Source organism: Zonotrichia leucophrys, chromosome 2, assembly GCF_028769735.1.
Source record: "Zonotrichia leucophrys gambelii isolate GWCS_2022_RI chromosome 2, RI_Zleu_2.0, whole genome shotgun sequence".
NCBI classification, from domain to species: Eukaryota; Metazoa; Chordata; class Aves; order Passeriformes; family Passerellidae; genus Zonotrichia; species Zonotrichia leucophrys.
In genome coordinates, this window is record NC_088171.1 from 89,054,759 (window position 1) to 89,082,443 (window position 27,685).

The 27,685-nt window shown below is 39.0% G+C and overlaps 1 protein-coding gene across 1 annotated transcript; it reads right to left on the reverse strand.

Moving 5' to 3' along the window:
• Positions 1-1,281: 1,281 nt before the first annotated feature.
• Positions 1,282-27,475, reverse strand: CLPTM1L (CLPTM1 like). The gene is made up of 17 exons (XM_064705649.1): positions 27,236-27,475; positions 26,235-26,335; positions 24,704-24,893; positions 23,797-23,939; positions 21,802-21,880; positions 17,925-18,042; positions 16,443-16,537; positions 14,821-14,905; positions 13,381-13,484; positions 12,005-12,070; positions 10,935-10,985; positions 10,235-10,317; positions 8,428-8,462; positions 8,082-8,137; positions 7,955-7,999; positions 4,788-4,903; positions 1,282-3,563 (listed from the first exon to the last, which is right to left on the reverse strand). The coding sequence occupies exons 1-17, from the start codon at positions 27,410-27,412 to the stop codon at positions 3,485-3,487; spliced, it is 1,623 nt and encodes a 540-aa protein (XP_064561719.1). The 5' UTR covers positions 27,413-27,475; the 3' UTR covers positions 1,282-3,484.
• Positions 27,476-27,685: the final 210 nt, after the last annotated feature.

The following is a 27,685-nucleotide window of genomic DNA, read 5'->3' on the forward strand; positions in this document are numbered from 1 at the left end:
TTCTTCAAGATGAGATTTATCTTCTGATGGAAAAAAAAACTTGAAAGCATGGTGTTTGCAGACAAACTACAGAATTCTGTGACTTAATGCTTCTGTTGCTGAGCTGTATGTGCTGTAGCTGAGTTACTGGAGTGTCTTGTTAAAGGGAACACGGACTGGTGCTGAGGCTGCAGCTCCAGAGGGACAGAAGCACAACAGAGCAGACTCCTTGAGCTCTGCTGGTAAGAAAAACCTGCCTGTACTGCTGCTGTTTTGTAAATCCATTTGTCCTGTGGCTCCTGGGGAAAAAGTACAAAGGGTGGAAGGTGGCCGCCTGGAGAAGAGCAGCAGGAAATGATGAGCAGGAAGTAGCAGGGTATGGAAGTGAAGAGCTGTGCAGGAATGGAGTGCAGTCTCTGTCCCAGTTCAGAGGCACAGCACCACGGGCCATCTGCACCCACAGAGTCCAGCCAGCTGCCTTTTGTCACTTATGTCCTTAGAGAATCAGGACTGCAGTGCTAAATCCTGGGCAAGAGCAGCTTCCAGAAGCATATGATGGTTTTCTGAATTAATTCTAAAACAGCCCCAACCCTAAATCACAGTAATCTTATAATTTTCAAATCCATTACAAGCCTAATGAAGATGAGAATGTGAGATGGTCACCTAGTTGCTTACAACAGTAAATCCCATTAGAAGAGAGGAAGTTTTTAAGTTACTCTTGGACTGTAGCCATGATATTTTCTGAAAAATCCTTTCCTTAAGATTTTTTCTCCTGAGAAGCTGAGAGGCCTCAGGAACAAAATGTAAACAATGATTACCTGCTGCTGTGGAATGCAACAGGTGGAGCTGTGATTGGTCTCATGTGGTTGTTTCTAATTAATGGCCAATCACAGTCAGCTGGCTCAGACTGTCTTGGTCAGTCACAAGCCTTTGTTATCATTTCTTTTGCTATTCTTAGCTAGCCTTCTGATGGAATCCTTGCTTCTATTCTTTTAGTATAGTTTTACTATAATATATATCATAAAATAATAAATCAAGCCTTCTGAAACATGGAGTCAACGTTCTCGTCTCTTCCCTCATCCTAACACCCCTGTGAACACCATCACATTGGACACTTAAACTGATTCTAAAATACCGATTATCCAGCATGAGCTGGTTCAAATACAGAACCAGATTTTTAGCTGATGTCATTATCACAACTAGAAAGTTTATAAATAATTAGTTAATATATAATTTCATATCTCCAAAGTTACTACTTACAGGTTTTTTACCCCCTTTCTTTTCAGTAACAAAAGGTAACTCTTTATCCTGTATGCCAAGTCTTTTATTTGGAAATGGAATGCATAAAACAATAACTTGAACAGGAAAGTCTTGCTCACCTTAAAGACTTAATATGTTCTAATTTTATAAGCTTTATGACTACTGTATAGAATATCATGAGGTCAGTGTCAAGAAATGCAAGACAGAAGACCAGGAAACTCACAGTATGTAAAGGTGCAAGAGAAATCTTTCTGTGTACAAAAACGAGTCAGGAAACATCAGAAATACCCAAATACAGTATTCTGGACTTTGAGAAGCTACTCTAGAAGAACCAGTGACTCGGTTGTTTTGAAATGGCACAAAAAGGGAATGTGCTATATGCATTCTTTACATCAGGAAAACTTTTCACACACATTTATCTTAATGTGAAATATTACTTTGCTTAACAGTAAAGAGCTCACTCCAAATAAATTCAAAACAGGTACAAGATACAGCAAATGCAGTCCCAGTTTTGCATAGACTTACTTAAGTGTGTTTAATGCTAAAGTCAATAATCTGTAGTTACAATTAACAGCATAAAGAGACTTTAACATTAACAGGAGATAAATATTCACTTCAAGACTCCTTTCCATTGCCAACAGTGTGTAAGGAGGATTTCAGTACAGGAAACGCTGTAGTCTGTAGCAAAACACAATAGTCAGGCAAACTTCTTTATCTTTTTGGACCCAAATATTTATACATTCAGACTTTTGCAGTACCAGCACTGGATAAAATCCACTTCACCAAGTAGTTACAGACCACAGGAGCCGACCTGTATGAATATTTTCAATTCATGACAAATTGAAGTAAAACAGCCTTGCACAAACAGCATGCAATTTAATAAACTTAAGAATCATTATAGTTTATTTGTAAACTTACTGACCAAAGCAAAACTAGAATTGGAAACTAGAATTCTGCCTTTTGGATTTTTTAAAGTTTATTTTTTTTGCTGTTGAAAGGAATGCACTCTGTATTTTCTTTACTGTTACTAAGAAACTTGCTTTTAAAAATCTTTGGAGATTCAAAAAATTTTTCTAACCATTTTTGGAAGTGGTTTCTAGATATAGCTGTGGAGTTTGTATTTTGGTATAATAATTCAACCTGATTATTTTTTACAAATTTGAAAGAAACAGATCAAAATGCCACTCTTAATGAATTTCATTCCCATGGAATACAGATTTTAAATTGAAAGGTATGAATTGTTCTTTACCTGGTTATTTTTTTTCTCTGCGTCATGTAGTTTGTTGAACCTGTACTTGAGCAAAATAATTCTATGTGAATGATGTGTGTTTCATCTAAAAAATAGGATGGGGCAGCGAGGGAGAGAGGAAAAGACTGAGGAATTATTCCCTTTGAAACATGACAAAATTGTTCTAGTAGGTCACTGTGGTACCAAATGATGAAGAATTTAAGAAGCATTAAGAGACCTTCCCAGCACATAACAATGATTTGCATTACATGAATACCTACTATGCCAAGAAATCAGGTTTGTCAACAATGCAGAAAGATTTCTATAAACTCACATACATATTAAAAGAAATCATGTTACAGTTTTTTCACACCTTCATTCACTTTAAGAAAACTGAAACCTTCTGCCATTTTGTAGGCCAAGAACGTGGCAGAATTTGAAGTTTAATAATGCCATCTACCTTATCCTGTATTTCCAACAATACATCTTTTTAGCTAGGAATTCACAATTTCTACAATTTCCATTATCTCCATTATCAAATGAGAATGATTTGTAAGTAGAATATAATCCAATATTATACCTTTTATTTTTGACAGCCCTCAGTTTGGCAATAATCCTTGATTCTGCTGTAGCACAGTGTCTTGTTTTTTCAGTTTTCATAGCCTAGTGGCACAGGCACCACAGTTTCAGTTCATGAGTTGTCTTAAAAACACAGATTTGGATCTTAATTACAATGGTCAGGATGCTTAGGTTTTCATTGAAGAGAAGCTGAAATGCAGGAAGTTTATATCATGTCATCTGGCAGACTGTAGACCTTGTGAGGATGAAGAGGGTCTTGAAAGAGGAGGGTATCAAAACTAGATTTTTGGCAATATAGAAGATGTATTGTCCATGTAGTTCTGTCTTAAGCTTTAAAAATACTCTTATTAAATAAGTTTTTCCTTCCTTAAGACCACGTAATACATAAAGCAAGGAAGAGTCCAGGGGTCAGAATTTTCTTCAGTTCTTAGTTATTCTCTATGAGCTTTTTTTTTTTAACTTTTCTTCGTAAGATTCTCCATACTCATTTACTCTGCTCTTATCCACAGGATAAAGCCTGGCAGAAAAAACCCAAATGTTTAGTTACATTACAGCCTCCTATCTGAAGGAATTAAGTAGTTCTATGATGCTTAATTTTAAAAGTTAATTTCTTTGTCATCATATTCTCTATTCCCATTTGTGGCAAACATCAACATCTTTAAAGATTTGTACAGACATATCAGCTTTTTCACAATATGACTCAACCAGTTGTCTCATAACAGAACCTCTTAATAGATGTACTAGCTCCCTTAAAGCTTGGCTGGAGTCTTTTCTCAAGCAATCCAGGACACCTCTCAAGCTTGAAACCAGGGCCCAGCCCCTATCAGAAGCTGCTGACCACTTAATTTCTACAAAAACAACAATAAACAAAAATGCTTATTCTTGGAAACAAAAATGCACTTTCTGTAACTTCACTATGAACAGTATTTCATAAGTAGGGCATATAGCTTTCTTCCCTACCTGATTTTAGTTACTCAAAGAATGTCAAACTCAGCAGGTACTCAACTTACAAGAGAACCTGATAACTTGTTTTTGCAAACCACGTAAACAGAAAGGCAGAGCAGGGCAGTCCCCCATCACACAACACCCTTCACTCCTGCCCTGCAGAGCACCTTGGAGAACATGCCTCAGACACTGAGCATATGGAGATGTGGCCCTCAGCAAGGGTTAGAAGCCTAAAACTACTAAGGTGAATGCAAGCTTAGAAATTTCTCTCCTTTCCCTAACTTCAGGTATTTATGTCTCACATTTGATTTGTGGGTTTTTTTTCTGTTTTGTTTTTGTGGTTTTTTTTTTTTTGTAGGCTTTGCTTGGTTTTTCTTTTGTTTTGTTTTGGTTTTTTTTCGGGGGTGGGAGGATTTCCAACTTCCAAATCCGGTGAAAAGAAGGATGTTATAGGGAGGGAAAAGGGGTAACTGACAAAAATTCTGAGTACTGTGAGAAGAGGAATCTTTTTACTACTCTGTGTCAGGTCCAGGATTATTGTCAGTTATGGGAAAATGGTTTAGTTCCTCTTATTTGTATTGAGATCTCCTTTACAGGGTGCCCTGCTCACCATTCCCTTTACTAGGCACATAACTAACATGATCCAGCCCATACTGTACTAGACATTATTATAGTGTAAAGCTTCTGCTCCAAGTCTATCCCAATCTACAGCTCTTTATAGCAACAAAAGCAACCCTCTTAATGCAACCATCTATAGCACTGTAAAAACTGTAACAAATATTAAAGGAAGTCATACCATCTTTGGTAGAGATAGACCAGGAACACAACATCATCTCTAAAGCATGCCAGCCTATGAGATGTTGGCATAGTAATGATAAAAGCAAATATATCATCGATAAAGGTGTTGAATGCCTACAAATAAAAGAAAAGTGTACTTCAGTTGGCTGTGAAGAAAGGAAGTCATCAGTCATACAAAGTTAGAAGCTTCCTATATTTTTCTGTGGGAACACAGACTTCCTCCATATTTATAACAACACTTACAAGTTATGCTGCAAAACTAGTTAATGCAAACTTTAAAATGCCTTCTTTTACTGAAGACATACTGTCTACTACAGACCAGAAGTTACAAGCAAAAAGGAAGTAGGACTGTTTCAGGTAAGTGAGAGTATTGTCATGGGAGGGGAAAAAACACATACTCAATTTCAGAGAAAACTTCAAAAGGAACTGGAAAAACCCCCAGACTTTGGTTCATCCATTACTCAAATGACAAGATGTACAAAATGTCACTTCACTTTCGTTTTCTGTAGAAATTTGTGTAAAATTTTTTTAATATATTGCTTTTAAGAAGATTAACTTAATAGCCTTGGAAAGACTTTAAAATATTTTCAGTGCTTTCCTGGAAGTAACCATGTCTTGAATAACGGATGGGTAATTTTCTACACCAATTCCAGTCAACTAGGTGTACTACAGGCTCTATTTCTGCAGCAATAATGAAAAGTAATTTAACCAAAAGGCAACTCCTCTGGATCTGGCTCTTGGCTACAGGAAGAGTGTACGCATCAACTCTTACAGTGCACCAGCTCTAGTACTCATGTTGCAATAAACTGCTTCAACTCACTGAAAACATCGGGAAACAAACCCAGCAAAGAATATTCACTGTTAGGTTAACAAACTGAGTCAGTAACACGGCTCCTTTCAGTTCAGCAAGCTGTATGCTAATCCATACCATAAGAAGGGCACAAGTGATATAAGCACAAAACTCACTCTAAACATGAACCAATGTTTATATGATGGAAGAAAATACCAGCAGAAAATGGGGGTGTTGGACAGGAGAGAGTTCTCTCTCCAGTTAGAGATTAGTTACAACAGGAGAGCTCTTTCTGTCAGGTCAAAACAAATCCATCAGTCTGAAGTGAATGAGGAATATGGCTGGCATTTCTCAAGCCTGTGCAAAGGTTTCTCATGGAACAAAAATAAAAACCTTGGCAAGCTGGAAAAGACAGCATTTCCAAGTCAACACCCAAGTGAGTGATCCTACAATAACAATGGGAAGAAAAAGCTAAATGCTCCATCCTTCAGGCACACAGGCAGTCTTCATAAGGCACTGCAAGTGAATGCACCAAGGCAGTCCATTCAATAGTGTTTGGACTGGATAATTTTCTTCTGAGATTACCTTACTTACTCTTTATTAACAATGAAACATAAAACCCACAGAAACTGGAAAGTCAGAGTTCAAATTAAGGAAAAAAGACAACAAAGCTCTCTAAAACAATGGTCACAGGTGAACCCTCAGACTCTTTTTTCCACTTGAAGTGAAGAAGAGAGCAAGCAAATGTCTAAATGAAACATAATTGAAAACAAAAATAGACTTCTTTCTCCACACACACGCGCGTTTGTTGTGGATAGCCTACGGCATCTAGACACGAACTATAAATGCTCTGTAAGAAAAGGCAAGGTTGTACTGATTTAAAGGTTATTTGCTTGAATAACCTCCCTCTGTTGTTTATTTAACTGGTGATGTCTCTGCTCAGTTCTTTTCTTTGGTGAAGTAAAATTCTGAAATTATTTCAGTAATATATCTTTTGCTCTCTCCTCTAAAGAAACATGCTGACTTGCCTAGTATATGCCTGAAATACTGTGTTTATTGTTATTTTTGTCTCTATTTCCACATCAAACACTGCTTAGTTGCTATTCCACTACCAGCTACATTTCAATCTGTTTTCCTAGATGCACCCTGTTTCCTTAAAAACAGAAGGCACTAGAAAGTTGGACAATTGCTATAGGCTCATAGAAATGGAAAAGCCTTTGTAGTCTCTTTAGGCATGTATGTTTTAGTTCTTTTGTCCCATATCTTCTGTTCAGAATTGGACACCATTTCTTGAGCAGTTTTTAACACTGCTCCTTTTAAAGTACAGATGATCTGGACAATTTTAATATATCAGCATAGGAAAAATGAAAGCATTTATGAGTGGATGCACAAGTAAAAAGTGTACATGGTGATGGCATCAGGGCTTGATGTTCCCCGCACATCCAGCCAGGGTTTCTCAGGACACAAAGATCAGGAAAACAAAGCACAGTACAAAAACTCTAATGACTGGGATTGGTGGGAAATGATAGTCAAAACACTATCACCTCTTCAGGGGTACAAGAACAAAACTAGCATGGAGTTGCTAAATGAAGGAGAACATAGGGGATGTGGGAATTCAGCAGTGGGTGCCCCTTGTTATCCATATCTGTGCATATGAGAGCTGACTGGGATACTTGGGTCTATCATTTTGGTGTCTGAGTACTACAAAAACCACTTGGACACACGAGTGGGTGCTTGTGTGTATGCAGCTATCAAAGGGTTAGTGAGCTGATTTTGGTTTTAAATAAGCTCACCTTCCCCTCCAAGGTCTGCTACTGAGCTTGGCTGCAGCACTGCCCTGCCTTACCAGGGCAGTCTAGGCAGTGGGGACACCACAGTGCAGCCGCTCCTCCCCCACGGAACAATGCCCCTCACATCTGCCCAGAAGCTCACAATTACCACCCTGGCACAGAACAGTGTGGCATTACTTCAGCCTCTGGTAGCTCCTGGAACCTGCCAGGTCTTTTAGCATTCCTAACTGTTTCTTGGCAACTATTCCTTGTCAGTGATGCATTGATACCTTCTTAAAATAATGCATTTAACTGAGACTGATACATTTATCTGCAGGAGCAACATCTGCACTAATGCAAGACAGGTGACAGTACAAAAAGCAGTATTATCATAAAAACTAGGATGCAAGTATTCTCATCATATGGAAGTCATTATGAAAAACGAAAATCAGTGTGGTTTTTTATTTTAAGGATGGTTGCAAACAAGTTTAGTTCTTAAAACAAAAAAAGTACAGCCATCCTTAAGCTATTTATTATTAGGCTTTTTCTTACAGAAAATAATTTTCAAAATGACTGCACACAACTTTAAATTAGAGCTTTACTTACTTTGTATGTGAAAGCCTTCCATGGTAAGTGTGCAACAGATTTCATCTGGAAATAAAAAGTATCAAATTGTAATCAAATCTGGAAGAAGAGACTAGAAAAGTAGACCTTCATCACTTTTCAATCTTACCTTGTAGTTTACAAATAGTTGGGGCAGCATAAACAGGAATCCAAAAGCATATACTCCTGAAGAATGAAATATGGAAAAGAAACATATGCACAGATGTTAATCACATGACTGTACTTCCATAATTAGTAATTTTACTCATTTTTTCCCCCTGAAGAACGAAGATGCATCTAATTCTTTTGTTCACTTTGGGTTGATTCTTCTCCCTTTTTCAATCACGGTGATAATTTAGTAATAAGTTATTTATCTGTATTACATTGATCCAAATGACAGCAGTTAATATTCTACTTTTGAGTCCTGGCCTTCATCTGAAAAAATATGTACAGAAAAGAGAACAGAAGGGACTCACCATTGACAAAACTGTTAATCAGCCAGGAGTACCAGCTACAAATAAAGAGAGTACAGTTATATTTCTCTTCAGCCAAAATTATAACACATCCTATACATCACTGTAGACCACATGACTACTCCAAGAAATGGCTATGTTATAAATTTCTCCATCACAAGAACTAAATACCTCACATCTTCCTTCTCTGGAGGGGCTCCAGAGAAGGCAGCTTAAGCAAATGATATTTATCAGTCCATACAAGAAGTTTTGACAGATTTATCAACTGGTTTTATACTTTTACACACCATTTTAAGACATCTATGTTGATAATCAGATAACTGACATGAGATATGTACACTGTGTGTGTAATACTGTTCACTGAAACCTGACTGTATTAAGGCCTGCCAAGATAACACTGTGTTCTAAATATTAAAGAGTCACTTAATGGCACAGTAAGGCCTTAGCAAGTACCATTCAGTGCAAACTACAACAGTAGGTATTAAAAAAAAAAGTAAATACAAGGAATCTAGATTTTTCCCTCCTTACATCTAATAACCTTCCTAGATATCCAATGGAGCACAATCCTAACAAAATAATGGTAGGGCTACAGACAATGACAGAATCCCATACTCCTGCTTTGCAATTCTGAGAACAGCTAATAACTGTCACACTCTGGTTACATAATTTAAAATTAAACTTGCACTGCTGTGTAACTGTCACATTAATGGCAACATTACAGTTGTAGCAGCATTTCAGTAATCCACAAGTATTTAAAGAATGAATCAGAAAATGCCTCCAAGATTAAAGGATAATCCACTGCTAAAATTATTTGTTCTGGCACATTTCCTTACTGATTTAACAATGGCAAGACTTCTATAATATAAATTGCCTTCACTTTCTTAAGCTGCAGCTCATAAAATACTTGAAATACAGTATTTTGAAATACTAAACAAATTCAAGAATTTTGTCAGAAAAGCAGAATTTTAAAATGCTGCATATTTGTTAGCTGCTTACTATGATAAGAACCTTTTGAAAAATATGCTTTTCTAATAGCCCAGAAATTGCCCCAGTTTCTAGTATGAGTGTTACAGCTCATGTATGCAGCAATAGCTTAAAATAACATTAGGAAAAACTACTACTGCTTGTTTTCTCCCATCCCATCTGGGCCTAAGGACTATTAAAAAATGTCTACATGGCCTCACCAAGCTTGTGTTTGCAGGATTTTCCTACAACAAAGTCTCATTGCTACACGCTTGCATCACTCCAACAAAAAATCAACCAGCTATTTTGAGTGAAAGGTGACAAGGGTTTCATTTGTTCATGAAATATTGAGTGTCCAGCTCTTGCTGAAGTATTACTATGTTGCAGGAAGTTCATGGCTCTAAAGGAATAAAGAGCCCTTTCTAAAAAATGCTTTTGCTTGCTTGCCATCACATCTATCATATCTAGGAACAAAGAAGCCTCTTGTTCAAACCAATTGATTTTGTTTTTGATTCTTTTTGCTATTGGACAGGTTCAACCACTGAATTCCTTTCATCTCTCCTATCACCAACTGGCCCTCTGAATATGAATGGCAGCTTTCTTCCTCCTCTTCTGATTGACATGTATGCAAGCTATTGAATTCTGTGCTAAAGTAATTATCAGGTAACCTGTGAAATACAACAGCCTGTTGCTTACAGGATGTTAAAAAAACATCTATGTTCTTCAACTTTAGATAGGACAAGGAAGTTTCTAGTTCCTGGCCTATGCATCAAACTAACAACCAATTTCAATAAAAAAATGGGGAATGTTTCAATTCCTTGTAAGATCCTTTACAGAGTTACAGTACCTTTTGTATTTGACATTCAGCAAGGAGTAACCTGCACCTCCAATACACAGTGGATAGAGCAAATATGACAAGTATTTCATAGCCTGATGGATAAGAAAAATAGTTTGTTAGTTCACATTCCATATGGACGAATTTTTCATGGCATTAAATAGCCGTGAAAAGAAGACAGCCACATAAGTTTTTCGTGAAAATATTTTCCTATTCCCAAATGCCTCCTATAATTTCTACTATGCTTCCACTTCTAGTGGTGGTGGTGAAAATTCCAAAGCCCAACTCAGACAAACAATCACCTCAGAGTGCTGGCACCAAGAGACAGTGCAAAGATCAGTCTCTACAAGTAGCTTCCTACTTAACACCAATGTTGTCACTTATGCTCAATTCCTTTCAAAAAACAGGAACCATGTGAACTTTCTTTCAGTAAAAATAACAAGTACAAATATCAGCTTTCAAATTTTTGAGTGGTAAGGCTTCTCAGAGCAATGCCTCAACCAGATTCAACAACCAAAAGAACTATTTCATAGTTTCCTTTCATAAATTATCAGAATGAATCTTCACTACCTGATCATCTACACAGTGATGATCCACTTGACAACTGTGAAGATGTGGAAAATACACTTGTAGAAAAAAAAAGCAAAACAAGTCAATCAACAGGTGACATATACAGACTTCGTAGATCACAAGTCATAGGATTCCCTCTTACCTGGGCATCATATTCCTCGGTTTTCTTTTCAGAGTCATTGTATGCACCAAACTGCAACACATATGAAAGTCATAATCACATCACAACATAGGGGAAAGCATTTGCTCTCCAACTCTCTACATTAAGCAGGTAACAAAGCTTTTAAAAGCTTCCATATAGGAGAGTCATATATTAGTCCTGTGCAGCCTACTAAATATAGCATAGGCAAAAAGATTAACTTTTAGCCTCATATTTTATACCAAACTTCCAGGACTTCTTTGCTTAGAGAAATGCCATTGAAACAGCAGAATTCACAAGGCAAGAGCAAAGTCAAGTAGCTAGAAATTTGTCAGATACAGGAAGCACTTAGGAAAAGCCATAACCATGAAGAGGTCATGGATTATCATTGTTATGGATTACCTCCACATGTCCAGAAATTCTGCCTGCTTCAACACAGTTCCTTGATGCAGGAACAAGCAGAGCCACCAGTCACTCCAGACACAGACTTTAAGCAGCACAAAACCCCAGCACTTCTTGTGCAGAAACACTGAATATCAGACAACTGTTTCTTCTACCAGCAAGATAAACTTTTAGTGTAGAATGCACTTTGCCACTGCATGTTCTGCAATCTCAGCACTTCACTTTACCCAGAAGAATCATCTAAGAGTGTACTGTCCCCAGAACATGCCACATCTTCTGTTAGCTCCACAATGGAAAAGTTACGCTACAGATTCAGGAAAAAGCCAGTTTCTTATTTCAAAACATGACACCACTTAAGAGTGCCTTTCCAAGACAGTGGCAGCAGCACAGCTCACCTATAAAGATTAAGCAGAACTGACAGAAAAGTTCTGAAGTTTCTTGCACCATAAATACATACAAATAGCTGCTTCTTCTAAAGAACTCAAAGAAAGAAACAGGCTTGCAAATGCTCATCCTGCTATTGGATTAAGCCATTCATAGAGAGATGCACACAGGAAACTTTTATAATTAAAAAAAATTCTTCGTTTTACTAGAAGTCAAGTGGCATGGTAACCTGGAAACAGATGGATGACTCAAGAGTGTAATCATTAACAGAGCAATGTATACTATACCTGAAATTTGGGTCTCAAACCTTGCCACCTGATTGTCATTTTCAAGGCCTTCTTCACCTTCCAGAGCTGTGATTAGCAAAACCAAAAAATGCACATAAAAGATTATTGTACAAAGGAACATCTTATGAAGGATTCCAGATTACCTATTTTAATCCCCCATTGCATAAAGCAGTAGTATCCTGATTGCAGCACACACTGCCTGTGTCTACACAAATCAAATGCCATGTAATCAAACAAGTACAACGTTGTGAGCCTGCACTATTAAGTAATTTAAGTGAAGTAATGTAGTCATTCCAGGATACCTGAATGGTAGTGCCTAAGTGGGGTTAGCACCAAGATGAACCCCAGGTCAGGCATTTAGAAAATTCCAGTAGTCATTTGCCAAGCACTTTGATGAAAGTGCCTCAGAACTCCTAACAGGGATTAAGTTGGCACTTATATAGTCATTATATTTCAGTAGTGAACTACAAGCAAGAGTCAGTGAATCTGCTGAATTATTTGGTTACTTACTGTACAGCTGTAACAGCCTGACCCTAACATAAACCTGAAGTTTCAGTTCACCTGAAAATTTACTCATGTACCCACACTGTTATACAGATTTGACAACTTAGGCAATGCAGGTCCCCAGGAGAGCTGCACTCTCTGAAGTTTTTTGTGGACAAGGTTAATTTGCTTAACTTTAGATACACCAGTATTCTCTTCTCACCCACCATATATTCCAGACAAAAAAAAAAAAGGGGGAATAGTGTAATGACAATCCTTTACTGTTATCTTTGATACAAGTGAGAAAATAATTTCTTACAGAATCAATGTCACTATTAGCACTGCATGAGAAACAGGAATTAAGTCTAACTTGTGAAAAAGCTCTTCCTAGCAGACAAATTCCTCTGAGATGTACTGTCACTGAGATTGCTGTCACTTTGAGACAGCTGTGCTACCTGCAACCCACTGACAAGATGCAGACTTTTGGAATCATGCACACAGGCAGCACTCTCCTCCTTGTCCTGCTTCCCCAGCCACCTCAGTCCTGGCACTGTCTGTGGGCACACAGCCTGCTCTGTGACAGTGCTTCCATGCAGGCTTGTTGACATGGTTAAACTTGCTTGGCCAGGAGTGAGGCCAATTGGGTGATGTGGTAAGTGGAACCTCAGCATCACTGTGTTTGGTTTCTGCAATATCAGTTGGCCCATCCCACAAAAAACAGATACTTCCAGTTTAGTTATTTGATCAAGGGACACCATCTCTGTCACTGAAAGCCAAGGACACGCAAGCTACAGCAGAATTTTCCAGTAACTAGTTTAGCATTATTTTTCTACTGTAAACTATGGATGTTGCTGCAAATACTGGTATCTGGTGCTACAGCTTTAGGAACTCACCTCAATCACTGCACCAATGCCTGCTGGGATCAGTACCAATAAACTTGTTTGTTCATCCAAAAGGAAAAGAAATATTACCACAGTACTAAAGCACCGCCAAAGCACTAGACAGAAAACAAGAAAATGGAAGGCTTATTAATATTTAAATGAACAGCTGAGATGACAGAAGACTGATGGTCTACTTGGTACAATTCTGTCTTACACGATTTAGGTATGAATTTCTTCTGTGTACATCTTGATATATCTAGTAGTCCTAGAAACAGCCAATGATCTCTGGGCAAATAGGGAACAAGAAGATTTTATGCAATCCTTATCACAGGAGATGAAAGAGAATTGGAACATTTAATGAAGATTTCTGTACTGAAGCAATTCAGCAATATGTGAGTACAATTAGGAGCTACATTCATGATGCTTGTCTCCTGGAAGCTGAAAGGCTGTGAGATAGTATGTCAGTATTTCAGACTCATTTATTGTTTGTAAATGTTAAAGTCTTTTGAATTTGACTTTACTGAGACTCTTATTTCGAAATTCCATGGACAGTTTTGAATTTTTATAAACATTTTGGCATACACATGCCAACAGCAGTACAACTGCTTTAAAAAAAAAAATGCACTCATAAAAATGATAGATGGATTCTCCACATGATAAAGCATGTTGTTCATCATAAATTAGAATGCCCTTCCCTCCCGGCTCTGATATTCCTTACATGTTTTAATCTATCTATAAGTATGATAGAATTAGGGATAGTCTCAGAGGTCAAGTGACACCAGGTTTACAATTCTGCTTCATAATCAAGACTGGAAAAAAAGCAATTCATCTGTTTCTAGGAAGGCTTGGCAGGATGTCAGATCCCTCTGTTTTTCTCATCTTTCCTATAAACAAATCAAGTCAACCCTCCCATGCTCTCCCCCTCCCCCACCCCAGGAGCCTCCATTGCTCCTGTTTACATCAAAGCCCAAATCAAGCAAGAGCATTACAATACAGCACTTTCCACCCACAAATATTTTGGAACCTGTAGTTATCTACAAGGAACACAAGGGACTTGCAGAACAGCATTACTCATGAAAGCACATTCTCTCCACCCACAGAACTTTTTCTGCTCTTCATTCTTTTCTCAAAGTACTTCTCTGTTCCTTCAGCAAGGAAAACATGGTAACTGACTCACTATTAATCTAATTCCCAACTCCAAGACAGTTAAACCTCAGTAGCGACACAAGTGCTTAAACTCAAGTGATACCTGAGCACAGAACTAACAAAGTTAGAACAAAGTTAGATGTAACTAACAGTTACATCTCTGTAGCCTGTTAGCCATCTTTTTGTACACAAACCATCTCATTTGGCTATCTCTATAAACCTACAAAGTGTTAACTTAGAGCAAACTGAAAACACACACCATAAAACAGACAGCACATAGACAACACTTTGCATTCTAGTCCATACCTGCTTTTGTAGACATCCCAATCATGCTCCTCTTTTTCTTCCAAAAACTGATGTCATTTTTAAATGCAAGGAAATCAAAGAGAAGCTGCAAATAGGAAGAAACATACTCATTTGCTCATTTGAAACATACACTAATGAGAGACTGAAAATGCTAACAATGCATTCAACATGGTATTAAAAAACCCTCAATTTTAGAAGCTTCAGAAATGACAATTAAGACTCACAAATAAAACCTAAAAAGAAAAGTTGTAGAAGCCCAGGCTCTAAAAGCAATGCAAATGGCAACACTACCACTGCAATGCTGCCCAGATTAGCGTCCTGTAAAGCAAGCCAGACACCCAATACAGCGAAATTCATCATTGAGGGTGAAGAACAAGGACCTTGAGGAACCACACACCTCAGGGAAAAGCATAGAAATTAAACTAAAAATGCTCAGTATTGGATTGATAGTCAATTTACATTTGGTTAATATCAAAAGTTTAGAAAAAAAAATCCTACAATACAGCAAGCCAAGTTTCCTCTGTATTTTGTCACTAAGTTGAACTAAACTTCCAGGACATTTTAGAATTCAATTTATTTGTAGGAAGCTTTTATATTTTCTTCAGTATTTTTATTCAGTACAGGTTTTGGTATTTCCTTTAAGCCTTCAGTGTCTAAAAAAAAAAATCAAACACAGATTCCAGAAATTCTTGGGTCAGTAGATTTTAATGAGGAAATTTTCAGTTGTTTTTGTGGGATTTGTCTGTTTATGGAAGGGGGTTGTTGTTTAGGTTTTTTTCTGGGTTTTTTGGTTTTTTTTTATTATTTGGGAAAATGATACACAAAAGAAAGAAGTATCAGAAAAGCTTGTCCTAGTCTACAGATACCTTGCAATCTGATGATCTGAGTGGAAAAATTAAATTAATATGCCATGTAAGTCTAAGGCTTTCCAAACAAGTTAACTGTGTGCAATGTAAGTATAAAGAAACGCAACATTCCAGGCAAGTTCTTATCTCTCCCAGAGTATGGGAACTGTGTTTGTAACCGTAGATTACAAAATATTCCCAGTGTATAAAAAAAGTTGTTCATTAAAAATCAAGGTTCAGATTTAAGCCGGAGCTAAAAAAGGGACAAACAAAAAAAAAATAATCATGAGCACTCCACACTTTACAGGAACATTTCTGGAAGCAATTTCAGAAAATATCATCTGATCTAAATTTCTGCAGGGGTTAGAAGTCAGAGACTCAAACCCTAACACAGGTGCCCCAGCTATGCTACTGCAGTGATAAACCTTGTGAGAAGTCAACAAAATTTAAACAAGTGTTGACAGGCATATTAATTCTAGGGGCTTTGGTTCAACTACAATGAAAAAAAAATGATAATGAAGGTAATGTTTTATATTTCAGTCAAGACTGTTAATTTCTGTATAATTACCTCAAATTTCTGCCTTATTTAAGGTTTTTGTGTTAACTCTGTATTGGAAATATAGATGACTTTTGTACCAAATAATGCTTCCACTGCTCTACTGAAATGACTATTTTCAAGAATAATTCTTAATAAATGGAACACCTGAAAGTCAGAAACATCTCCCCCGACTTTTTTCCCCCCATATTATGCACTGTCTAAAAACTAAAACCACTTACATGGAACGCTGCTACGAAGAACGTCAAAGCCAGAAAGTACAAGTTAGTATCAACAAAAATTCCTTTTACTTCATCTGCATCCTTTTCTGAAAACCCTACAAAAAAGAACAAGTCATTGTGCAAGAAGTACCTGACAGTTCACTGCTGTTATGCTCAAGTCCAGTGTGAAAGGAATCTTATGTCACCTGCACAAGTGCTGTTAAGGTATCATAAATCCAAAACATGATAGAAGCTTTATAGGTAAAATCCTAATCTACCTGTATTTTGGCAAGTTATTTGTCTTGCCCAAACGCAAACCCCACCAGTTACAAGCCTTTGACTTATGTAATTACAATATGTTTTGTAATGTGCCTTTAATATGTCGTGTAATTACAACCTAAGCTGACCACCTGACAGACAAATGGGAAGACACATTAAAGCATTTTGGCCTGAGGAGGAAGTAAAAAAAAGGTTTTACAAATTGGCCTCTGAACTTTAGTTTGATACACAGGAAGAGTGAGCTTCACATCAAAAGCTGAAAAATAAGGAAAGGACTACACAGTAACGGAAAATGAAAGTCAGTGAGAAACATGGCCATAGATGCAACATGACTGAAGCCCACAGTTCTCAGAAAATACACAATGTTGCATTTATGGCAATGGTCCTTGAGTGCTGCACCAACTTGCTTTGCCATCACAGCAAGTACATGGCAATTCTCAAGTGATTTTGGAGCTTTTCTACTAATCTGACTGCTCCAGAAATTACTCCAATAGGAGAATTTCAAACCTTATGTTTCATTATCTACATTCGTAGGGGGAACAAGCAGCACCTTACACAGGCCTTTTTTCCAGGCACAGGAGGTCCACTCAGGATGAGAGGTCTTGATATCTGTGTCTATCATACAACAACCAAGGCATGGAATATGAAAATTTCGATTCTGAGGAGGCTCACAAAAAATTATGAAGAGCTGATGGTGGACAACTGCCCTCCACAAATTCTGAGCAAGCAATTACTTGACTCTTTCACAACAATTATGTTTAGCAGACATTGTTTAGCAGACATGACTGTCTTTAATATAGATTGGCCTGAACTAAGGAGAAGCAGTTGGATTTTACTTAGTATGGCCTGCCTGTATTTCACTGCAGATATATGGCTACAGTGAGCAGCTGTATATCAAAGCCTATGTACCACTGATTCAACTTTTCTGTTCCATGGATGATAGGGATAACCCATGGTGAAAATGCTCTTCTTGACTATGTGCTCCAATGCTTTTACAAAGTACTATCCAAATAAAATTAATTTTAAAAATGGTTAATTCACCTCTGTATTCTTGTTCCTTATCACATGTCAACATATATTTTTAACTTAAGGTGAATCAACACAAGATTTGTAGCATTAAATCTCTTCATCAGCTATCAAAAAAGAAGTATTATCTATGTACATAAAAGAAATTAAGGGCTTAGTTGTGGTTTCTTAGCCTAAAGTCATTAAAGGTAAGCATACCAAATTGCTGGAGGGAGTACACAGCATCCTGCATGTGGATCCAAAATCGGAGTTTTCCAAGAGATATTTTGTCATATGACACTGTAAGAGGTAGCTCTGTTGTTGAACGATTTATAACCTGCATTTCAAAAAGACATGTTTCATCTTTAACAGCAGAAAAATGGCAACAATTACTTCCATTAATATTTTTAAAAATAAAGAAAGTGATTGTATCACACTGTAATTTAATCACACAATTTTATTAACTCAGTTTGTTATTAAAAGGGAATAAGATCTTAGACTTCTATATCATGCTTGAAGTCTTTGTGTTTTTTTCCAAGAAATGTTAAATTAGCAGTTTGTTCTGTTCCAGTTCCTATAGCAACCTCACTGTTCCTGTATACAAATGCCTCTGAGATGGCAGCATAAAGTGGGAAACATGTGCTTAAGATAAGTCTTTTGACAGTTCTTCTCTGAATGTACATGCTAAGATTACCTAAACTAGAATATTATACAAAAACCCCAAAAAACCCAACAAGCAAATTGTATCCCAAAGGCCACAGTCAGAAGTTTACTTCACTGAGGCTGATTTTGAGAGAAATTGAAAGGGTAGGGAAGCAAGATGATGCCACTAGCTCAGACTAATGAAAACACCACAGCTAAAGCTAAGTAAGATAACTTTGGGATCTGGAGTGTCACAAAAATTTTCTTTCTGCACGCCAAAAATTAAATCTCTGCTAATCCTACTGTATCATCTACATGTTACTTAAGCTGAAAAAACAAAAGTCTTAAATTGCCTCAGCTCCTTCTGCATGGCAGGTATTCTTGCCCACCTCTCAAACAGGTTTAAAAAAAATGCTAAAACCCCCTTGTCCTCTAAGATGTTCGAATACTCAGCAGCTATCTCAGAACATGCTCAGGCAGTCTGTTTTACATTTCCAAGGATAGCCCAGGATGACAGATTGGCAGGCACTCTTTGCAAGAGTTCAAGATCTGCTGCTCCAGGCTCCTAATTACTCCCAATCATAATTCCCATCTCAGACCTGCTGCTCTAGTCTGCATCTGTTTCTACAGTAATTAGTTAGCTGACACCTAACTGAGGTGAATGGGCTTCTGATTCCTGTGACACAAAACACGGTTTTAGGCTCCCCACCTATCACTTACATGTGAACTGAGGACTACATTCATTCTCCCATTCACTCTTTCCTCCAGTGAGTACAAAAAAATCTCAATTTCACCACCCTGCCAAGACTCTAAGCTTTTCAGACAGGGGCAGAACATGCAGGCACATGAAGGACAAGCAGGGAAGCTGAGAAAGTTTTATGAATACAGCAGAGAGAAAAGCTTCAGAAACTAGAACAGTGTCAGGGATCTCTGAACTGAATGGAACAAAAACTCAAGTGTGGCTACAGCTGACTGTAGAGAACACTGGCAAGATTCTACAGCCATTTACCAAAAACCATATGAACATCTTCCACACTGCTTCTCCTTTTCAAAGGATTCCCATAATTCAGCGAGTCTAATTTCAATTTCTCAGTCTATCAAAGACAGTGTTAACATTTACAGCAGAAAGGGAAAAGAAATTTTATCTGTGGAGGATGGACAAGAAACAAAAATTTTGCAAATGCCTGGGTAAGCAGCATGTGGCAAATGTGGCACTCTCCACAGACAAAGAATTACTATGGAGGAATTAGGGGGACTGTAGGGAGGAAATTGGATTGCAACAGAAGACAGAGACTGGAATTGTCCAACCGCAAAAGCAAACTAAAATAAAGGTAAGATTAGAAGAATGAATTCTTTCTTAACAAACAACTTAAAACCCACAAGTGGTGCCTCACAACCTCAATGTGAGTGTGATGGCTGCTAAGCCTTTGACAGCTAGGAATGACCAAATCCCTGCAATACACCTACTCTTGCAGTATGGCATCAGAGCATCATTACTTCTAGCACTCTCCTTAATCAATACTACAAAACAGTGTGCAAACACTGCAAATAACCTCAGTGGTATGAATTTTAAAATTATCTCTTTAATAAACTCTCTGGAATCCCAAACCCACAGTAGTCAAGCACGTTAAGAACATGAGGAACACATAATCTCTAGACTGCAGTACTCACTACAGAAGACCTACAACTTGATGAAAATGAGAGTCAGTTAACAATCTACACAGCCCAGCACAAGCAGGAAAAACACAACTTCAGCTCCATGATTTTAGGTCAGGCATAGAAAACAGATACTGTCTGCATCCCTATTTACAGTCAAATATTAACCTGGCTCCACAAAAGCTGTACCATCTTCCCTCCTTATTCATGCCTGCTCTTCACTTACCACTTAGTCTCTCACAGAATGTTTACTACAAGACCACTCTTTCTGCAGGGCTTGAGAGCACTTTGGCCAAACACTACTGAGACATCACATAAGCCAGTGCTGACAGGGAAGTTTGCAGGTTTTAGTGGAACAATCTTTGCAGCACTTCCCAGGATCTTTAATGAATTTCTAAGGCAGTGAGTTACAACAGTATTAACTGTGGCATGCATGACAACTGCAGGAATGTCATTAGTAACATGGGAATGCTGAATTTATTTGTAAACAGGGTACATGACTTGACCAGTTAAAAGTTCACATGAATGTACTGAACTGGACTGGATGAGCTGTGATAAAACTTTAGACAAAGGACAATGGCCATTAATACAGAAATTACAAATACATATCTAAAAAAATACTGGACAAAACAATCTGCTGTCAAGACTTGTAACAAATGCTCAGGAGTTTATTTTGCTGTACAAATATGGGGTGGAAGGGATACATATTTATAAAGATTCTCTTGAACACTAAGTAACAAAACCCTTTCTCTGAGCTAAAGTAATGAATTGGAGAGACAATTTTAAAGGTTTATGGGAAGTTTACATCTACAAAGGCTTCCAGCTAGAAGATGCATAATTCAGATGTGCTCATTTAACAGTTCTGAGGCACTCCCCTAGACTGCTGTTCTCAGTAACTTCAAGTACCAAATTACAGTCAGTGCAACTGAAAAGAACTGCAAGGTTTAACTAAGAGCTGCTAAGATCAACATGATTTAGCTACATGGGACTGCCGTATTCTTTTTTTTTCTTTTTTTACTGCTGGAGTGACTGAATACTAAAGCAGGTTGCCCATACAGGCTGTGGCCTCTCCATCCTTGGATATAACCAAATCTCAACTGGAAAAGGTCTTGAAAAACTCACTCCATGTGATCCTACTCTAAGAAGAGGCACTGGACTAGTAATCTCCAGAAATCTCATCCAACTTCATCCTTCTGTAATTCCATTACTGACGTTTCAATACTGATTTATTTAAGTGCACAAAATCATTGGATGCATTGTGACACCAAACTTTCAGGTGCTCAAGTTATTCTAACATGATAGACAGCAGCACCAAGAAATCCACCCATGTCTGAATTTTGAGGAGATAAGAGAATAGCTACTGACTTATCTCAAGTGTAGCTCCACTATCAGCTGTGGATATTGTCAATATGCCTAGAAGGTATGAGAATCTACTCTGGGATGCAAACACAACTCCCTCATATTAGGGAGTCAAACTAGTGAAGAGACTGGTCCTGCCACTACTGCTGCTACAGTGATGTTCTCCATATCCACCCAAAAGGCAGAAGCAATGGAATCCAAACATCTTTGGTGGAATAGAAGACAGTGACTGACAGATACTTCTGCCAGAGAAGTCTCAAAACCCAGATCCAGCTTCTGCAATTACTACATTAGGTCACATTAAGTTAAATGGTCATTGAATCCTTTTGTGCATTTATACTTCTTCATTACAGCAAACAACTTACAAAAAAGTCTTAAAACAACATTGAAGATTACTGTTAAAACTGTTAAATGTAATTAAAGGTATTCTATTACTCACCATCAAATCTTTCACTCTGTTGCTTAGCTGATCAATAAATAATATTGGAAGGTAATGCACTGTCTTCCCCAACTGAACCCTAGGATGTTTAAACATGGATTTTATAACTGCAGTGATCTAAAAAGAAAACTACTTTCATTCAAATTAGCACTCATTCATCACTTTCAAATCGACCCATGTAGAAACGTCCCACCATCTTTTCAAGCACATTTTCTTTTAACACACAGAAAGAAATTAGCCACTAGTCCAGAATCAATTTTTCATTGAAAGATACAAGTATTGAAAAATTTTGTTTGTTTTCACCCTTCTGTAGAAAGACAGAATAAGCAAATAAAAATACAAATGAAATTGGTTGTGATGATGCTGAAGCTTTTGAATGACCAAGGGATATTTAAAAGTCTGCAGAAGAGAAACATGCTGAAGTTTACTGGCATATATTTGTGTCCTTTGTTTTGAACATCCCCCTCCCACTGTGACCATGACACCCCTCCACCATCTCCCTCACTCACTGGTTCCTGGCAGGACATCAGTCTCAGGCTCTCGCCCACAAGGGACCATGAACCTGATGTTGGCTGATGCACAAATGAGAAGGTCAGACACTAATGCAGGGACTGTACAAGGAGCAGAAATCTTCTCTGTCATCTACAGAAGCTCTCATTTGGATTGCTATACGACCTCATCAACCTGCATGAATCCAATAAAAACTTCCCAGCCTTCAAGCCCTCTATCAAATTGATTACTGTAAAGTTATTTAGTAAATTATGACCTACATGCAATTGCTATGTCAGCATCTTGGAAAATTATTTAGCCAAATACCCTAACAGAGACAAATTCTTCAAGTCTTCACTAGAAAGGCAGTTAGGTATCTACACTGTGATGTTCTTGGAAAAATCTATGGAGTAGCATCATGGAGATTCTCAAAGCCTGAAAGTTGAACTTGAGCTGCTGACAAAAGAAAAGAGTCTCTACACATGCTAAGAGACACATACTAAATACACAATGTGCAACAGTAGCACAGAAAAGTACTAAATTGAGGCTCAGAAATAGTGCTTGGTTATTCAACTGAAGTGATTTGATTTCTATGTAGTAACTATGATTAAAGCTATTGTTACTGAAATTGCAGCAGGTTATTTCATACCAAAACTCTTTTCCTGTGTAATGCCATAACTAGACAGCACTGATGCAAATCAACCAGAAAAAATTTCCTCATCCATCAACCCCAGTCCAACAACCCCTTCTTGTTATGGTTCTACCTATTCTGGCTGGAAAGCTATCCCCTGGGGTCTGCTGGTTAACCAACTACTTCTGGATTTAGGAGGGTACTGGTAGAGAAAGGCAGCACAATACAGCAGCACAAGCCTACAGAGCATTACTTATATGCTTGATACTGGAAGTGACTGAAGCAAGCTGTGAGCAGAAGCTACTGCCTGCACCTAGAGGCCCAAAATCCCAGCCCTGTTTGTTAGAATTTTCTTGAGAAAAATGACATTTTTTTTCTTGAGGAACACACACTGTCATAGTAAAATAAATGGAATCATAAAGGGAGGAAAACAGGTATCCTAGGAGATCAGCTGTACCACTCAGCACTTCCAGTTTGTACAAGCAACTTGCACACGAAGGAAAACTGGAAAGGGTCATGGGATGGCAATTGCTCTGAAGGCCAGAAGGACAACAGGACAACAAATAGGTTTGAGGTCTGCTATAGCATTTTACCTGTGTCTCTGCAGTCCTGCTTTGCCTTACTATAGTAACTCCACACAGAAAAAGTATTGTAAGCTCTGAGCTGTCCAGGAACCAGGTGTCTGCAATAAGGCTTTCTAGTACATAGTATCTTAGCAGCAATTTGTCACTACCAAATGCAAGCATTAAGAGCATCTGCTCTTGTCTCTAGGTGCTCATTTAAACATAAAATACTACAGAAGGTTAAGGGTTTTTGAAGAAATATGACATAAGTTTATAAATGACATCTCTGACAAAACAAAGTCACCGACTTACATTTTCATGTAGCGGTGAACATCAGCAGGGAGCGATGATCCATCAAACACAAAATCTTCCACCATGACATTTAAGGTTAGTCTTGACCTCCAGTGAGAGACTGGTTCATCCAGGGCATTGGGCTGCTTTTCTGCTTCAATTTGCTTAAAAAAAAAAAAACAAAAACAAACATACTGCTAACCAACACAATTTTGAACAAGCTAATAATCTAACTTAAAGAATCCAGGGAGTCAGTAACTATATCATAAACCAGAAGCCTGCTAAGAAACAATTTACCTTAATTTTGACCAGACCAAGAGTCTTGCTCAAATACAACAGAATGGATTTTAAAGGCCCACCACAATCTGTTACTGAAAAACTTCAGTGTCCATTCACAGCCTTGTTCATCAAGAAGGAATATTCATCTAATTAACCTTCATACCTTAGGATTGTGGATACTAGTTAGAAGACATCACTTTGAAATCAGGACTATACAGTAATCAGATGTTACTTCAAAACAGTCAAAAGGATGATCAACCAAACATTATCTGTTTTTCTTCTTATCTTATGCTGCTATTTTACAACAGCAAAGCATATTATTTCAAATTAATTCAATTCACTACAGAAAGCAGCACCATGCTGTTCCAGAGCAATACAGTATTTCCACCAAAAGCAATGAATCCTTGAAGCAATTACTGTTAACTAGGATAGTGCTTAAATAACTAGCCAGCATTTTAAAGAGCTGCCTCTGCTCTGCTGGGTGGTCTGCCACTAGCAGGATAATTAAGAAGAGGATTTTGGGGTTTTTTTTCTGTTTTATCATCCTTAGTTTAATGATGCAAGTACAGCAGATACTAACACCAGAAATGTCTATAAAATAAATTCCTTATTTTGCAGATGCTCTTCCATAGATTGGACACACACCTACCTGTGTGGCTGATTCACCAGTGAGCAAATTAATCTCTTCTGGTTTGGGGATCATGTACGTGGTCAGAGGGCTTACTATATGCACCTGCTTACCATCATGCCAAGGCAAAATGCCAGCATGGTGAAGAAATACGAATGCATATAACGTGCCATTATTTCGGGTTTTCTTTGGTACAGACACATTCACTGTCCTAAAATACAAAATAAATATATTATGTGATGACAAAGCACATGCTGAAATATTTAGCTATTACTAGACACAATTACTTCTGGCTAACCTGTTCCATGGCTGGATGGGGTAATTTTTTGTACTTATCACAATATATGCGTTTCCAAAGATTTACTATTAAATTAAGATAGTTTAACCTTTGTCCACTCCCTACTTTACTGCCCTAGATAACATAGGATTGCATCATCAATTCTTTTGTTGCTTTCCTCTACTGATAGGAACAGGGCCAAAATTATGACAGCACTTGTAAAAAACCAGCCTTCATGTGCTGAAGATGCATCACAGATGTATACACGATACAAAGTTTAAAAAGAAAATCACAAAGTTTTGCATTGCACTTTACATTAATAAAATATCTTCTCGGCTAAGGCATGCCAAGCAGAGAACTCTAAACTGGAGCCCCAAACCATGAAGTCACTCCCCTTGTAGTAGCCAAGAAATCATCCTACTTGCACCCTTGCATAATGCCTCCTCTATTCCTGTAGTCTTGCTCAGCTTATTCTGCTCTGAATACTTTCAATAGCTTAGCAGACCCTGTCAGTAAAACAATTCTTATAAGGTCTGTCAGAGGAGAGGTTCAATATGACCTAAACTCTAACCAACGAGCTCTTTAGTCATACAAAATGAAGAGAGTGAAGTAACCTTGGAGACTACGATAAGAGAGTCAAGAATTGGGCAATTATTTTAAACAAACAAACAAACAAACCAAAAGTGAGACGGCAAATCTGAAGAATGAAACAAGCAGTTCCAGTCATTTTCATTGTTCAGAGGCATATGCAGAGTGCAGTGTTCTACTAAAAAATTTCTCAGAGGGCACACTCTTGGCACCTATACTGCTTCAGAAGATCCCCAAACCCTAGACTATCAGAAAATAAGGTTTTCCTATGTGATTTTTAGCAGAGAAATAGTTATGGAAGAGCATGTTGCTAAAATACATGAAAGGAGAACATGGTTTGATGTCCAAGTCCCGTTCCAGGTCTGAAGCCACAACAATTAAGAACAAAACAAAATGTGTAGCCCCTGTCCTACCTATGTGATTAGAGGCAAGTCTCAAGTACTCCCAGGTACATTTGTCTTTAGATTTTCTCAATGGAAAGTAAATTTTATTATTATGAGCAAGGCACACCTCTACAAAACATCAGCCTACATGGCTGAGAACAGCACGCTGATCCAAGCTAACCAATAGTGAAATCCACCTTGGCTTCATGAACACTTCCATCCATGTAACTCCTAGGTAGGATGCACACTTCAGAATTCAACAAAGAACTCTGATACCTTGGATACTACAAGTCCAGATCCTTACCTTTCAAATTTGGACTCAATATCAAAATCCTCCACATTCAGCACAAGATCTATATTACTCTCTGCACCAATGCTTGACCGGGTGGTAGTGTACACGCTTAACTGAAAGCAAAACACAGCACAGAGAAATTAAAGAGTATGGAAATAAATTCAGGCATCTCTACGTTTACAGTACAGGTCTGTCTTTCAGCTTCACTAATTCTCCCAGTTGCAGGAAGGTTTCACACACAGAGGGAAAGAATATGGTGTACTCAAACAAAGGGAGTTTTTTCAGCTCCTTTTGGGGACAGAAACACAGCCAGCCACTAAATACATTTTAATGGGATGACCTGTTCTGGAAGTTGAAGGAAGTGGAGCCATTTCAGAGAACCAGAGATCCTGCCAATAAAGGAAAGGGTCTCTGTCAGGGCTGGAAAGGACCTCTGGGGATCACCCTGTCCAATGCCCCTGGCAAGGCAGGGTGACCTAGATCAGGTAACACAGAAACACATTTAGATGGGTTTGGAATGTCCCCAGACAGGGAGAGCCCACCTTCTCCCCGGGCAGCCCATTCCAGTGCTCTGCAACCCTCAATACAATGAAGCTCTTCCTCACACTGAAGTGGGAGTTCTTGTGTTTCAGTTTGTGGCCATTACTCCTCATCCTGTCGCCAGGCACCACTTAGCAGCCTGGCACCATCCCCTTGGCACCCAGCCTCTGACATATTTATATGAATTAATGAAGACTTCTCTAGACTAAACAGGCCCAGCATTTCTTCCGCAACGCTGCTCTAACCAGTACGCGTGTGACAGCAGAGATACGAAATCAATAAAACCACAGGAAGCCAAGTCCTGCCCGCGCAGCAGCCAAGGGAGCTAGCCGCAAGGCCCAGCGCTGCCCGAAAGGGAGCAGGGACCGGAGGGAAGCGGGGTCAGAGGGCACGGACAGAGGGCAGGGACCGCGGGCAGGGGCGGTGCCAAGGGCGGTGTGTCCAGGGCCTCGGGCCGTGCCCGCCCCGCTCACCTGAAGCTTGGGCCTCCGAGCCAAGTAGGGCCACACGCATCCCCCGGCCGCGCCGTCCCCCGCCGCCGCCGGGCAGGGCCGCGTGTAGACGATGCCGTACATGACCCAGCAGGTGTGCGCCACGTACACGGCGAACACGCCCACCACCAGGCTGGTGAAGGAGCTGCGGCTCAGCATGGTGACAGTGCCGATGGCGGCGGCCGCCCCCGCCCCCCGCCGCAGCCCCGCTCGGGATCCGCCGCCGCCGCCGCCGCTCGCGCATCCCCCACGCGCCGCCCGCCCCGGCGGCCCGTCCGTCACTTCCGGCGGCCGCGGGAGGCACCGCCCCCTCATCCCCTCCCGCCCCGCCCCGCCCCGCCCGGCCGCCGGCACCGGGAGCCGCTAGGGGGCGCTGTGCGCCGGGCCCGCAGCGGGGAGCGCTCCGGGCTTGGAGCGGGGGAGCCGCACTCG

Excerpts from the sequence above, each read along its gene's own strand:
- CLPTM1L (XM_064705649.1), bottom strand. The coding sequence starts at position 27,412 with ATGCTGAGCCGCAGCTCCTTCACCAGCCTGGTGGTGGGCGTGTTCGCC. Across the intron at positions 16,538-17,924 it reads GTACTCCCTCCAGCAATTTG|GGTTTTCAGAAAAGGATGCA; the intron begins GTATGCTTACCT and ends TCTTTTTTGTAG. Across the intron at positions 8,000-8,081 it reads AACTATTTGTAAACTACAAG|ATGAAATCTGTTGCACACTT; the intron begins GTAAGATTGAAA and ends TTTTATTTCCAG.